The 15189-nt window shown below is 48.1% G+C and overlaps 1 protein-coding gene across 4 annotated transcripts in view; it reads right to left on the bottom strand.

The window, feature by feature from the left end:
* Positions 1-15189, bottom strand: part of LOC139257614 (serine/threonine-protein kinase B-raf-like) — a 158790-nt gene that overhangs the window by 35686 nt on the left and 107915 nt on the right. For all 4 annotated transcript variants that reach the window (XM_070874549.1, XM_070874550.1, XM_070874551.1 and 1 more), the window contains exon 3: positions 10861-10964. In XM_070874549.1, coding sequence (XP_070730650.1) covers positions 10861-10964 — 104 coding nt within the window. The remainder of the gene's footprint in view (positions 1-10860; positions 10965-15189) is intronic.

Genomic DNA, 15189 nt, shown 5'->3' with positions numbered 1-15189 from the left:
CAAAGAGGTAAGGTTTTAAAGAGAGCCTTAAAGGAGAGAGAGATGGAGAGGCACAGAGGTTCAGGGAAGGAATTCCAGAGAGTTGTTACATGACGTAGCTGAACAACAACTTGCATTTATATAGCGCCTTTAATGTGGTAAAACGTCCCACGGTGCTCTCAGGAGCGTTACCAAACAAATTTGACACCGAGCCACATAAGGAGAAAATGGACAGATGGACAGAAGTAGGTTTTAAGGAGCACCTTAAAGGAGGAACGAAAGATGGAGGCAAAGTGATTTGAGGAGGCACTTCCAGAACTTGGGGCCTTGGCAGCTGAATGTAAGACCACCAAATGATGGAGCGATTACAATCGAGGATGGTCAAGAGGCCAGAATTGGAGGAGCCCAGGTGTCACGGGAGGTTGTGGAGCTGGAGGAGATTACAGAGATAGGGAGGGGCGAGGCCACTGAGGGGTTTGAAAACAAGGATGAGAATTTTAAATCGAGGTGTTGCTTAACTGGGAACCAATGTAGGTCAGCGAGCACAGGGCTGATGGGTGAGCGGGAACTAGGTCCGAGTTAGGACACGGGCAGCAGAGTTTTGGAAGAGCTCAGGTTTACAGAGGGTAGAACTTCCTAAGTTCTGCACAGACCCAATATCTAATTCCACGCAGATGTTGCTGGTCTTCTAAACGTACAAACTCAGGAATTCAGCTCCGTGAGATTCTGACAATGACAAAGCTTTGGTGTGTAATCTCGCATTGATTCAAAGTGATAAAAGCACAACACAGGCAGCCTACGATGATTAGAGTGCAGTTTATTGCTTCTTAGCCCAGTAACACCAGTTGTATGCAAGTGTCACTTCTCTGCTTTATACCAACAGTTTTTAAATGGCCATAGCAAGCTTTACACCAGGCCATGCAGCTTAAATCACTGCCATGCTGCTCATTAGCTCGAAACAAAAATGTAAAATGAATTGCCAGTCTACACTAAGGCTGTGTCTGAGACGAGTGGGCGAAGAGTGTTGGTCTCCAAAACATACACTACAGTCACACTGCCTCTCAATTGGCAGCAAAGTGTGTGACGGGGTTGTGCACACAGAGCTGGTGCTGTACATCATTATGTCAAAGTAACGGAGAGGGTTGATGAAAGTAGTGCAGTTGATGGTTTGTTTTATTCGTTCACAGGATAAGCATTTATTGCCCATCCCTAATTGCCCTTGAGAAGGTGGTGCAGAGCCTTCTTCTTGAACCGCTGCAGTCCGTGTGGTGAAGGTGCTCCCACAGTGCTGTTAGGGAGGGAGTTCCAGGATTTTGACCCAGCGACGATGAAGAAATGGCAATGTATTTCCAAGTCAGGATGGGGTGCGTATGGAATTTGAAAAGGTGTTTGTGATAAAGTGCCACATTACTATTGAAACCCATGGGCAGTTGCAGCGTGGATATGAAGTTGGCTAAGGGGACAGAAAGCAGAGAGTAGTGGCGAACGCTTGTTAGACTGGAGAGAAGTGTACAGTGGTGTTTCCTCGGGGTTAGTGTTGGGACCACTGCTGTTTTTGATGTATATTAACGACCTGGACTTGGGTATTACAAGGCATCATTTCAAAGTTTGCAGATGACATGAAACTCAGAAAAATAGTAAACAGTGAGGCAGATAGTAACAGACTGCAAGAGGACATTAACTGAAGTGGGCAGACACATGGCAGATGAAAGTGAATGCAGAGAAGTAAGTGATGCATTTTGGTAGAACGAATGAGGAGGGGCAATATAAACTGAATGGTACAATGTTAAAGGGGCTGCAGGAGCAGAGCGACTTGAGGGTGTATGGTACACAAACCTTTGAAGGTGGCAGGGCAACTTGTGCAGGCTGTTAAAAAAGCTTATGGCTTTATAAATAGAGGAATAGAATACAAAAGCAAGGAAGTTATGCTAATTAAAAAAAATAAAACTATGGTTAAGCCCCAACTGGAATATTGTGGCCAATTCTGAGCAGCACGCTTTAGGAAAGATGTCAAGGCCTTAGAGAGGGTGCAGGGTGATACCAGGGATGTGGGACTTTAGTTATGTGGAGACTGGAGAACCCGGGGTTGTTCTCCTTAAGCAGAGAAGGTTAAGGTGACATTTAATATAGGTGTTCCAAATCACGATGGGTTTTGATAAATAAAGAGACACCGCATCCACTGGCAGAAGGGTCGGTAACCAGAAAACTCAAATTCAAAGTAATTAGCAAAGGAAACAGAGGCGAGATGACTACTAACCCGGGGAACACCAATCCCGCTAACTACTGACCGGGGGACACCAATCCTGCTAACTACTGACCGGGGGAACGCTGATCCCATTAACTACTAACCCACGGAGCACTGATCCCGCTAATTACTGACCCGGGGAACACCTATTCCACTAACTACTAACACGGGGAACACTGATCCTGCTAACTACTGACCAGGGAACACTGATCCCGCTAACTACTGACCCAGGGAACACTGATCCTGCTAACTATTAACCCGGGGAACACTAATCATGCTAACTGCTAACCCAGGGAACACTGATTCCGCTAACTGCTAACCGAAAACAATGCGTCTCCCGCTTGGCTGGAGGCCTCTCATCACAAAACGTATCCTTTCAGATAGCGACTTATGAATTGGTGAATTCCCAACGCCCATTATTTGTGATCGCCTTGTCCCTCTGCTCCTCAGTGGCCAGCCGTCCTCGCAATGCCAATCTGCCCCAATGTTCCTTTATTGGGTCCCTCTGCGTAACACAGTTTCACTTGCTGCTGCTGTCAATGCAATAATGGAATGGTGAGAAGGGCAGGGACATGGCTTTGTTTCAGCGGCCAAGCTTAGCTTACAGTGTAACTCTCTCACCGAGCCATCACTGCAAGCTGGGGGAGGGCTGCACTGGCTGCATGCAGCTAATGGAACAGATGGTTACTTAGCCACACTCATGTCACGCATGGCCTGCCTGCTTAACTAACAAGCCTCGTGTGTGCTCCTCACCATCAGTGTAGAGCAATTTGTTGGTTACCCTTTAGTGTTACAATCTCACTGTCGTATATAGGCATCTGCTTTTCCTGGAAGGAAGAAAAACCTTAAACAGAAAGTTTGAAAATTCACACTCCTATTTAATCTGGAGCTTGCATTACTCAACTCTTTACAAAGATGAGGTTACTATAAGTGAGCTACTGAACTTGAACAATGAGCAAAGGACTAGAGGACAAGTACAAAATGCACAAAGCTTGAGCAAAGTTGGGCGTAAGAGCTGATAAGTGCAGTGATGATAGTTGAATCAGGGCCAATCGGCATCTTGAAAAGGGTCTGGAGCGATATCTACCGAGAATAGAGATGAGGAATTGTAGATATTGTGTTCCTAACACAGATGAGGCTGCAGACAGGGAGGTTAAAGTAACAGTGACCTCAGTCTTTAATAAGACACTCCAGAGTGAGGAACAGGCCTTAGGGGCCGGCTTATATACAGTGCTCCCAAGGGATGCTGGGATCCCTTGGGACTTCAGGAGATGTGCTCCCTGGTGGCGGAACATGGGAGTGCATGCTTTACAGATACACAACATCACTCCCCCACCAAAGTCAAAGTGAAAACTATTTACAAGGTGAGGCAGTCGGGAGCCTTTCTTTCCCTGGTGGACTGCCTCGGTACAAATGTCTGTTCTGGTGTGTTGGCTGTGCCCTCGCTGGACTGGCGTGTTGTTGGCCCTGCAGGTCTGCTGGGTGAGCCTGGCCTTGCTGGGCTGTTGGGTGTGATGGGTTCAATTTCCTGGTCCGGCGTGGTGTCGTTGATCCTTTGGGTGTGTGTTGTGGGCTCGAAAAAGGTGGTGTCTGCTGTGGGTTGTTCAGGGCAGTCTGTGAACCGCAGCCTCGTTTGGTTCAGGTGCTTTCTGCAAATTTGTCCATTGTCTAGTTTGACTACAAACACCCATCTCCCTTCTTTAGCTATCACCGTGCCCGCGATCCACTTGGGACCATGTCCATAGTTTAGCACATACACAGGTCATTCAGATCAATTTTCCGTGACACAGTGGCGCGACCATCGTTTACATTTTGTTGCTGCCGCCTGCTCTCTACCTGATCATGCAGGTTGGGGTGAACCAGCGAGAGTCTGGTTTTAAGTGTCCTTTTCATGAGTAGCTCAGCCGGGGGCACCCCTGTGAGCGAGTGGGGTCTCGTGCGGTAGCTGAGCAGTACTCGGAACAGGCGAGTTTGGAGTGAGCCTTCTGTGACTCGTTTAAGGCCCTGTTTGATTGTTTGTACTGCCCGCTCTGCCTGCCTATTGGAGGCTGGTTTAAACGAGGCCAAGGTGGCATGTTTGATCCCATTGCAGGTCATGAATTCTTTAAATTCGACACTGGTGAAACATGGCCCATTGTCACTGACCAGTATGTCAGGCAGGCTGTGGGTGGCAAACATGGCCCTCAGGCTTTCAATGGTGGCGGTGGCGGTGCTTCCCGACATTATTTCACATTCAATCCATTTTGAAAAAGCATCCACCACCACCAGGAACATTTTACCGAGAAACGGGCCTGCATAGTCGACATGGATCCTCGACCATAGTCTGGAGGGCCAGAACCACTAACTTAGTGGTGCCTCTCTGGGCGTGTTGCTCAACTGAGCACACATGTTGCATTGCCGTACACAGGACCCTAAGTCAGAGTCGATACCGGGCCACCACACGTGGGATCTGGCTATCGCTTTCATCATTACTATACATAAGAACATAAGAATTAGGAACAGGAGGAGTCCATCTAGCCCCTCGAGCCTGCTCGCCATTTAACAAGATCATGGCTGATCTGGCCGTGGACTCAGCTCCACTTACCTACCCGCTCCCCATAACTCTTAATTCCCTTATTGGTTAAAAATCTATCTATATGTAATTTGAATACATTCAATGAGCTAGCCTCAACTGCTTCCTTGGCAGAGAATTCCACAGATTCACAACCCTCTGGGAGAAGAAATTCCTTCTCAACTCTGTTTTAAATTGGTTCCCCTGTATTTTGAGGTTGTGCCCCCTAGTTCTAGTCTCCCCGACCAGTGGAAACAACCTCTCTGCCTCTATTTGTCTATCTCTTTCATTATTTTAAATGTTTCTATAAGATCACCCCTCATTCTTCTGAACTCCAACGAGTAAAGACCCAGTCTACTCAATCTATTATCATAAGGTAACCCCCTCATCTCCGGAATCAGCCTAGTGAATCGTCTCTGTACCCCCTCCAAAGCTAGTATATCCTTCCTTAAGTAAGGTGACCAAAACTGCACGCAGTACTCCAGGTGCGGCCTCACCAATACCCTATACAGTTGCAGCAGGACCTCCCTGCTTTTGTACTCCATCCCTCTCGCAATGAAGGTCAACATTCCATTCGCCTTCCTGATTACCTGCTGCACCTGCAAACTAGCTTTTTGGGATTCATGCACAAGGATGCTGTGTCACCCAGGCGGGTGGCATGGTTTTAATGTTTTTGTTTTTGCAGGTAAACTCAAAAGAGTTTCATGCACAAGGACCCCCAGGTACCTCTGCACCGCAGCATGTTATAATTTCTCCCCATTCAAATAATATTCCCTTTTACTGTTTTTTTTTCCCCAAGGTGGTTGACCTCACATTTTCCAACATTGTATTCCATCTGCCAAACCTTAGCCCATTCGCTTAACCTGTCTAAATCTCTTTGCAGCCTCTCTGTGTCCTCTACACAACCCGCTTTCCCACTAATCTTTGTGTCATCTGCAAATTTTGTTACACTACACTCTGTCCCCTCTTCCAGGTCATCGATGTGTATTGTAAACAGTTGTGGTCCCAGCACCGATCCCTGTGGCACACCACTAACCACCGATTGCCAACCTGAAAAGGACCCATTTATCCCTACTCTCTGCTTTCTGTTAGTTAGCCAATTCTCTATCCATGCTAATACATTTCCTCTTACTCCGCGTACCTTTATCTTCTGCAGTAACCTTTTGTGTGGCATCTTATCGAATGCCTTTTGGAAATCCAAAGACACCACATCCATCGGTACACCTCTATCCACCATGCTCGTTATATCCTCAAAGAATTCCATTAAATTAGTTAAACATGATTTCCCCTTCATGAATCCATGTTGCGTCTGCTGTGAAGATCCGAGATGAACGTCTCCCTGCCCTTTTTGGGTAGCACTACGCGGTTACCCCACAACAGGCAGTCTGCCTGAATGGACAGCTCATCCTTTCACCGCTGGAATGGCTTGATTAGCTCTTGCATTTCAAAGGGGATACTGGCCCAGCTCCCATGCAGTACACGTTTTTCTTTAAAACTCGGGACAGCAGAGGATCTTGGCTGTGACAGGTGATTTATCATTTTCAAACGCTTCCATGACCATGAACAAGTCTGCGGGCTGCGCCACCATCAACAAGTTTGCGGCCTACACCATTTCCACCCCCGTGGTGGACAATGGTAGCCGACAGAGCATCCGCACAGTTCTCGGTACCTGGCCTGTGGCAGATGGTATAGTTATAAGCTGATAGCGCGAGTGCCCACCTTTGCATGCGGGCTGAGGCATTAGTATTTATCCCCTTGTTTTCAGCGAACAGGGATGTGAGGTGCTCGTGATCGGTTTCCAGCTCAAATTTGAGGCCAAACAGGTACGGATGCATTTTCTTTACCCCGAACACACACGCCAATGCCTCTTTCTCAATCATGCTGTAGGCCCTCTCGGCCTTAGACAAGCTCCTGGAGGCATAGGCGACAGGTTGCAACATCCCCGCAACATTAGCTTGCTGTAATAAACACCTGACTCCGTACGACGATGCATCACATGCTAGCGCAAGTCTTTTACACGGGTTATACAATACAAGCAGTTTGTTGGAGCATAAAATGTTTCTGGCTTTCTCAAATCAAGCTTGGTGAACGTCTTGCCTCCTGCCAGCGTCGCAAATAGTTCGTCTGCCTTTGGTAGCGGGTATTGGTCCTGTAGCGAGAAACTATTAATAGTTACTTTATAATCGCCGCAAATCCTGACCGTGCCATCACTTTTGAGTATTGGAACAATCAGGCTGGCCCACTCGCTGAATTCCACTGGGGAGATGATGCACGCGCGTTGCAGCCTGTCCAGCTCGATTTCCACTCTCTCCCTCATCATGTGAGGTACCGCTCGCACCTTGTGGTGAATGGATCGTGTCTCTGGGACCAAGTGGATCCGCACCTTCGCCCCGGAAAAGTTTCCAATGCCTGGCTCAAAAAGGGAAGGAAATTTGTTGAGAACCTGGGTACATGAGGCCTCATCGACATGTGATAGCGCTTGGATGTCATCCCAGTTCCAGCGGATTTTGCCCGGCCAGCTCCTTCCAAGCATGTGGGGCCATCGCCCGGGACAATCCAGAGTGGCAGTTCGTGCACCGTGCCCTTGTAGGTGACCTTGAGCATGGCGTTGCCCAGGACAGTGATGAGCTCTTTGGTGTACGTTCTTAGTTTCGTGTGGATGGGGCTCAGGGCTGGTCTGAGTGCCTTGTTGCACCACAGTGTCTCAAACATCTTTTTACTCATGATGGATTGGCTAGCGCCAGTGTCCAGTTCCATGGCTACGGGTAAGCCATTCAATTTTACATTTAGCATTATAGGTGGACATTTCATCGAAAATGTGTGCACCCCATGTACTTCAGCATCTGCCTCCTCTCTCTGAGGCTTGAAATTGCTTTGATCCACCATGGACTGATCTTCCTCTACCACGTGGTGGTTAGCAGGTTTTGCAGAGCTTGCAGAGCTTGCAGCTCGTCTGCAAGCTCGTTGGAGGTGCCCCATTGTTCCACAGCTCTTGCAAACATACCCTTTGAAGCGGCATGAATAGGCTGAATGGAAGCCTCCAAACGCCAACAAGGTGTGAATTGCCTTGCATTCATCCTTTATTGTGGACTCAGTCATCTGGGTCACCTGAGGCCTGCTGGCAGTTGCAGACTCGTGGTTTCTACCTGTACATTTCTGCTCACAAACACAGTTCCAGTTAATTTATGAACATTTCTAGCACTTGTGTGCTGAGAGATTTGTTTGGTGTTATCACTGGTGGTCATAAACGCCTGTGCTATCGCAATGGTCTTACTGAGGGACGGTGTCTCTACAGTCAAAAGTTTTCGTACGATGGTCTTGTGCCCAATGCCCAGTACAAAAAAAGTCTCTGAGCATTTGCTCCAGGTAGCCATCAAACTCACATTGTCCTGTAAGTCACCTTAGCCCGGCGACGCAGCTCGCCACTTCCTGATCTTCAGATCACTGGCACGTGTGCAACCGATACCTCGCCATCAGCACGCTCTCCCTCGGGTTCAGATGCTCCTGAACCAGTGTGCACAGCTCCTCATACAACTTTTCTGTGGGTTTCACCGGAACTAGAAGATTCTTCATGAGGCTGTAGGTCGGTGCCCCGCAGACTGTGAGGAGGATCGCTCTCCTTTTTGCAGCGCTTCCTTCTCGGTCCAGCTCGTTGACTACAAAGTACTGGTCTAGCCGTTCAACATAGGCTTCCCAGTCCTCACCCTCCGAGAACTTCTCCAGGATGCCCACAGTTTGCTGCATCTTTGCGTTGAATTCGTATACTCGTCACCAGTTATTGTGTTCCTAACACAGATGAGACTGTACACAGGGAGGTTAAAGTAACAGTGACTTCTGTCTTTATTAAGACACTCCAGAGTGAGGAATAGGCCTTAGGGGCCGGCTTATATACAGTGCTCCCAAGGGATGCTGGGATCCCTTGGGACTTCAGGGGATGCGCTCCCTGGTGGCGGAACATGGGAGTGCATGCTTTACAGATACACAACAGCAGAGATATTCACACAGCTTGGTATTTTGTAGGGTAGGGGAGAGAGAGTTACAGGTTTGGGGAGGCGGGGGCAGGGGGCAGTGGGGGGAGTGCCTGACGGGACAATTGCCCATGGACTGAATGGCCTTTTCTTCACTCCAGACTTTCTTCTTATTGCAGCTCGATAAAGCTTGCTACAGAATCTTACAAATCAATGTGGATAAATGTGAGGTTATCCACTTTGGTGGTAAAAACAGAGAGACAGACTATTATCTGAATGGTGACAGATTAGGAAAAGGGAAGGTGCAACGAGACCTGGGTGTCATGGTACATCAGTCATTGAAGGTTGGCATGCAGGTACAGCAGGCGGTTAAGAAAGCAAATGGCATGTTGGCCTTCATAGCGAGGGGATTTGAATACAGGGGCAGGGAGGTGTTGCTACAGTTGTACAGGGCCTTGGTGAGGCCACACCTGGAGTATTGTGTACAGTTTTGGTCTCCTAACTTGAGGAAGGACATTCTTGCTATTGAGGGAGTGCAGCGAAGGTTCACCAGACTGATTCCCGGGATGGCGGGACTGACCTATCAAGAAAGATTGGATCAATTGGGCTTGTATTCACTGGAGTTCAGAAGAATGAGAGGGGACCTCATAGAAACGTTTAAAATTCTGACGGGTTTAGACAGGTTAGATGCAGAAAGAATGTTCCCAATGTTGGGGAAGTCCAGAACCAGGGGTCACAGTCTGAGGATAAGGGGTAAGCCATTTAGGACCGAGATGAGGAGAAACTTCTTCACCCAGAGAGTGGTGAACCTGTGGAATTCTCTACCACAGAAAGTAGTTGAGGCCAATTCACTAAATATATTCAAAAGGGAGTTAGATGAAGTCCTTACTACTCGGGGGATCAAGGGTTATGGCGAGAAAGCAGGAAGGGGGTACTGAAGTTTCATGTTCAGCCATGAACTCATTGAATGGCGGTGCAGGCTAGAAGGGCTGAATGGCCTGCTCCTGCACCTATTTTCTATGTTTCTATGTTTCTATGTTTCTAAATCCTTCTATTGTCAACTGAAATATTAAACAGAACAAAATACAAAATCAAACCTTTGCTTGAAAATCCCAGCAGTCCGACCATTAGACTCAAGATAAATGAACAAAGTTCTTGTGGCCATTTGCCTGATGTCACAGCCAGGAAGACCAGCGTGTAACGGCCATATGAACCTCAAAGTACCAGTCTGCACAGAGACATCCAGGATGACATCAGGTGCCTTACAGTTGTCCTCAGTACCCCTGCCTTGGGGAGGGGGAGGAAAATCAGCCAGGTTTTCACATTACTGATCTTCAGCCAATGTTCCCTTGCTGGAAATAGAGAGAGACAGTGCGTGCGTGGGACTGTTGGGGGAGGACCCCACCCAACATCGGGTTCAGCTGTGATGCGCTCCAGGGTGAAATAACCAAGGCTTACAATGGCATGGAAGAATGGCATATTGGCCAAGGCACCAGAGACGGGAGCCCAGCAAGAATCAACCCAGAGAAAAATATTTAAAATGATATTCTGCAGATTCAGAATACATCAAGTTCATCATTAATGCCAGACCATTGAAGGTGCTACTGCTATCTAACCAAGGGAACACTGATCCCACTAACTACTAACCGAGGGAACACTGATCTTGCTAATTACTGACCCGGGGAACACTGATCCTACTAACTACTAACCGAGGGAACACCAATCCTGCTAACTACTAAAGAAGGCAACAACGATCCCACTAACTACTAACCGAGGGAACACCGATCCCACTAACTACTAACCGAGGGAACACCGATCCCGCTAACTACTAACTGAGGAAACACCGATCCCACTAATTACTAATCGAGGGAACACTGATCCCGCTAACTACCGGAGTTGAGTTAAGGTAGCTGCCGCCAATTAGAAGTAACCTCTCGCGTGCACATCCTGGTAATATATTTGAGATAACTTCACACACTATAGGGATAGCAGCCAACAGCCAATCAGAGGTCACAACAGCAGGGCTTCCTGTTATGGCCATCACCAGTCGCGGTCTCTCTTGTCCCACAGCCACCCGGTTCCCTCACCAGCTTCAAGCTGCTCAGCGCACCACTCACCCGTCCTGAGTCCTGTAGACTGCACAGCAGTCTGTGGTCAGTCCCCTCATCATCAGAGCTTTCTTCAGGCTGTCTCTCACCGTCACCCCACACCGTGCTGGGACCTGCAAAAGACAACAGGGATTCAGTACCTAGCATACAGCGCTGTTACAAATGCTATTCTGAGCGAGAAGTTAGAGGGATCGGTGTTCCCTCAGTTATTAGTGTGTACTGACACCACTGTGACAGCCAAGGCTGCGTATAGTGACACTGCTATTGTCAGGCAGAATGCAGCTGATTGGTAAATTCCTCCATCAATCACACTTGGATACCACTGCTGTAGACTCTTTATAAATAGGCTCTGTAAATAAACTTTGTTTGCTGTCAAATACTTTGTCGTACCGCCAGTCCCGCCCTGCCTCCAACCCATTGGCTGACCAGTGTCTATTGACACCACTCTGTTGGCCAATGGGTTGGAGGCAGGGAGGGACTTACGGTAGGACAATGTATTTGACAGAAAAGGTTACTTACAGGATTTATTTAAAAAGAGTCTGCAGTACACAGAACACATAACCAAGCTGCCGGAACATCTCGCGATGAAATCATAGCGATCCCTCCAGCAACATGCTGTGAGTGAAGGACAATGTGAGTAAAATCAATCCCGGTCACGTAAGCAGTGCAGTCTCCAGGCGTGACTGACGGGGAAATTAGCCAATCAGCTCCATTCTGCCTGGGAGCAGTGGTGTGGCTATATACAGCCTTCTGATTTTGGCAGCCCCTTGACTACTGACACACAGCAAAAATGTTGCAGTCAAGGATCATACTGCTCTTTTGGCTATTTTATTTCATAGCTCTCGTTTCTCTTTCCTCCACCTGCGTTTTCATCCACTAGTCCCACACTTTTGTTCTTTTCACATGTTATACGAAACACACGATGTTTAAACAGTTATATAAAGACAAAATAAAATGTCAGGCTGAAGATTTTTTAAAACGTCTTATCTGGTTGAAATAGTCAAAGGTTATGGGTGCTGTATCAGCAATTGTTTTAATCGATGTAAAGTATGACACATTTAAAACAGTGAATTGAAACGTCCTCCACTTATGATCAACAACATTCCTGCAAGACCAGAAACAGGTAGCAAGGAAGTGGAGGGGTTTAATTATGGTCGATTCCCAACCCATACACATAAGTATGTTATCCACAGTCATTACTGGTCTCTTGACAAAGATGGTGGGGGTTTGTCCACTACATGCCGGGTGGGCACGCACCACGATAGGTGCAGGGTGGATCCCAGTAGGTGTGAGCTTGGCGTGGGTCCCTGGGTTGTTATGCTCTCCAGTACATGTAAAGTGATTTTTCCCTTTCCGACTAGGTAGCATTCCGACTGCATCTCATCTGATGTCCTCTAATTCAGCAAACAACCTGGGATCGCCCAGTCTGTACGGCTTGCTTACACACCGTATGTACCAGTACACCCATCAGGGGAGCCACGCTGGTAATTTATTATTATTGATTGGTTTGTTCCTGCTTTACTTTGAAGGACAGGAAATGCTTTATCATGCTTTTGACAGAATGTTAAATGAGAGATGTGGCTCCAAAAAGACAAAATAACCTTACGGGGAAGCCTTCACTAAAGATGCCATTATTGATGGTAGAAGTTATATCAATGGCAGTGGCATTCGACAAGGGTTCAGCTCGTGAACAAACCAATGAACCCCATTTCTGGCTGAATAGGGCATCAACGGCACCAATGCCAAATATTCAACCAGTCCCCACAAACTGGAGTGTAATGAGAGTTAAATATCGATGGCAATATTGGATAGACTTTCAAGGGTTGGACCAATTATCTTCAAGGGTCAGAACCAAATTTCACTCAACAGATTAAAGACATTGGTCCTAAGTTTCAGGCCACGCCTAGAACGGGACAGCCCCGACCTGGACGCCCATTTTTCACGCCACAAAGTGCGCCTAAAAAAAAACTTAGATTCTCCGGCTCCCTGCTGGTCCTCTGGAGCCGGGCGCGGCGCAGCACGAGCTGTGGGGGGCGGAGCTAGGTCCCTGCGCTGAAAACAGTGCCGGGACCTCTGCACATGCGCACTACAGTGGGTGCGCATGTGCAGTAGCTCCAATTGCCCAAAACTGTGTGGGAGGGGCCCGAAGCACGCAGCCCCTAGCCTCCCACGCCCAACTCCTGCTTCCTGCCGACCCGACTCGACTCCCGCTTCCCCCCCCGGACCCGACCCGCGCTCCCGACCCCCCACCCCCCCCCAACCCGGACCGGACCCGATCCAACCTGACCCCCCTCCCCCGACACGAACCGACCCAACCCGCGCTCCCTTCCCCCCCCCCCACCCGAACCAACTCGACCGCGCTCCCGACCCTGACCCGCACTCCCCCCGACCCAACCCGCGCTCCCGACCCCGGATCCCGGACCGGACCCGACCCGACCTACCTGTAAATCTGGTGCTGGGGACGGGCCCTGCCCGATGTCTTGGGCCCGGCCGGATCGTTCAGCTCTCCTTCCCCTCCCCCCCTCCTTTTCCTTCCCCTCCCCCTTTCTCCTTTCCCCCCCCTTTCTCCTTTCCCCCCCCTTTCTCCTTTCTCCCCCCCCTTTCCTCCTCCTCCCCCCCCTTCTCCTCCTCCTCCCCCCCCTTCTCCTCCTCCTCCCCCCCCTTCTCCTCCTCCTCCTCCTCCCCCCCCTTCTCCTCCTCCTCCTCTCCCCCACCCCCTCCCCCTTCCCTCGCTGTCAGAAACACAGACACTGACAGAGTGATAGAGACACTGACAGAGACACACTGGGGGGGCATCCCAGCACGCTGTTGGAGGGCTCCTGGTGCTGAAGTCAGTAAGTAGAAAATGTTTTATTTATTGATGTTTTAAAAAAAATTATTTCTTATTAATTTTTTTTGATTCATTTATTGGTTGATTTATTGATGTTTTTATCATTTATTATTGATGATGGCTCTTTATTTGTAAAACTGATGTGTTTAATGTTTGTAAACTTCATTTTAACCCCCCCCCATTCCCTACGCCTGATTTGTAACCTACGCCTGATTTTCTAAAGCGTAGACAAGGTTTTTTCGAGCGTACAAAAATCTTCACTTACTCCATTCTAAGTTAGTTTGGAGTAAGTTTTCACTGCCGAAACTTTGAAAACAGGCGTAAGTGGCCGGACACGCCCCCTTTTGAAAAAAAAATTCTGTTCCAAAGTGAAACTGTTCTAACTGACTATAACTGGAGCAAACTAAATGCCGAGAATTTGAATTTCTAAGATACTCCATTCTACACAGTTGCTCCAAAAAATCAGGAGCAACTGAGGCCGAAACTTGGGCCCATTGAATTGGAAGCCTCGACAGGGAACCTGCACAAAGGCCCACAGGTGAGACAGCTTCCAGGAACGTTGTGGTGAAATTTATCCCTTTGGTATAATCTTCCTTGTTCTTTAAAACGTACACAATCTTCATGTACACCGAGGATAGAGCAGTTATCCAGCCAGAGACAAATTGCTGAGAAGGTGTTTCTCGCGGATGTATTTTAAAGCAAGACTTGCATTTATATAGCGCCTTTCACGACCACCGGACGTCTCAAAGAGCTTTACAGCCAATGAAGTACTTTTGAAGTGTAGTCACTGTTGTAGGAAACGCAGCAGCCAATTTGCACACAGCAAGCCCCCACAAACAGCAATGTGATAATGAGCAGATAATCTGTTTTAGTGATGTTGATTGAGGGATAAATATTGGCTCAGGACACCGGGGAGAACTCCCCTGCTCTTCTCTGAAATAGTGCCGTGGGTTCTTTTATCGACCCAAGAGGTCAGACGGGGCCTCGGTTTAACGTCTCAACTGAAAGACGGCACCTCCGACAGTACTCTGAAGCTCTGTGACAATGATGCAACGTTTCCCATCCTGTACTGGAATAGAATGTTGAACTGTAGGAAAGGAAACCACTAGTATTTATACAGCACCTTTCACAACTTCAGGACATCCAAAAGTGCTTCATAGCCAATGTACTTTGTACTTCATACCATTACTGTACTTTCAATTGTGGCCACTGATGTAATGTAGGGAAACGCAGCAGCCAATTTGCACAGAACAAGATCACATAAACTGCAATAAAATACGCGACCAGATAACCTGCTTTAATGATATTACTTGCCAGGGAACCAGGGAGAACGCCTTTGAATGGTGCCATGGGATCTTTGATGTCCACCTGAGCGGGCAGAGGGGACTTCGATTTAACCGCTCATCCGCAAGACAGCACTACCTCAGTACTGCACTGGAGTGTCGGCCTAGATTATGTGCTCACATCCCTGGTGTGGGACTTGAACCCACAATCTTCTGACTCAGAGG

This window comes from Pristiophorus japonicus, unplaced genomic scaffold (genome assembly GCF_044704955.1).
Source record: "Pristiophorus japonicus isolate sPriJap1 unplaced genomic scaffold, sPriJap1.hap1 HAP1_SCAFFOLD_889, whole genome shotgun sequence".
Lineage (NCBI taxonomy): Eukaryota > Metazoa > Chordata > Chondrichthyes > Pristiophoridae > Pristiophorus > Pristiophorus japonicus.
The sequence above is the reverse complement of the archived record's forward strand: the minus strand, read 5'-3'. Positions and strand labels throughout refer to the sequence as shown.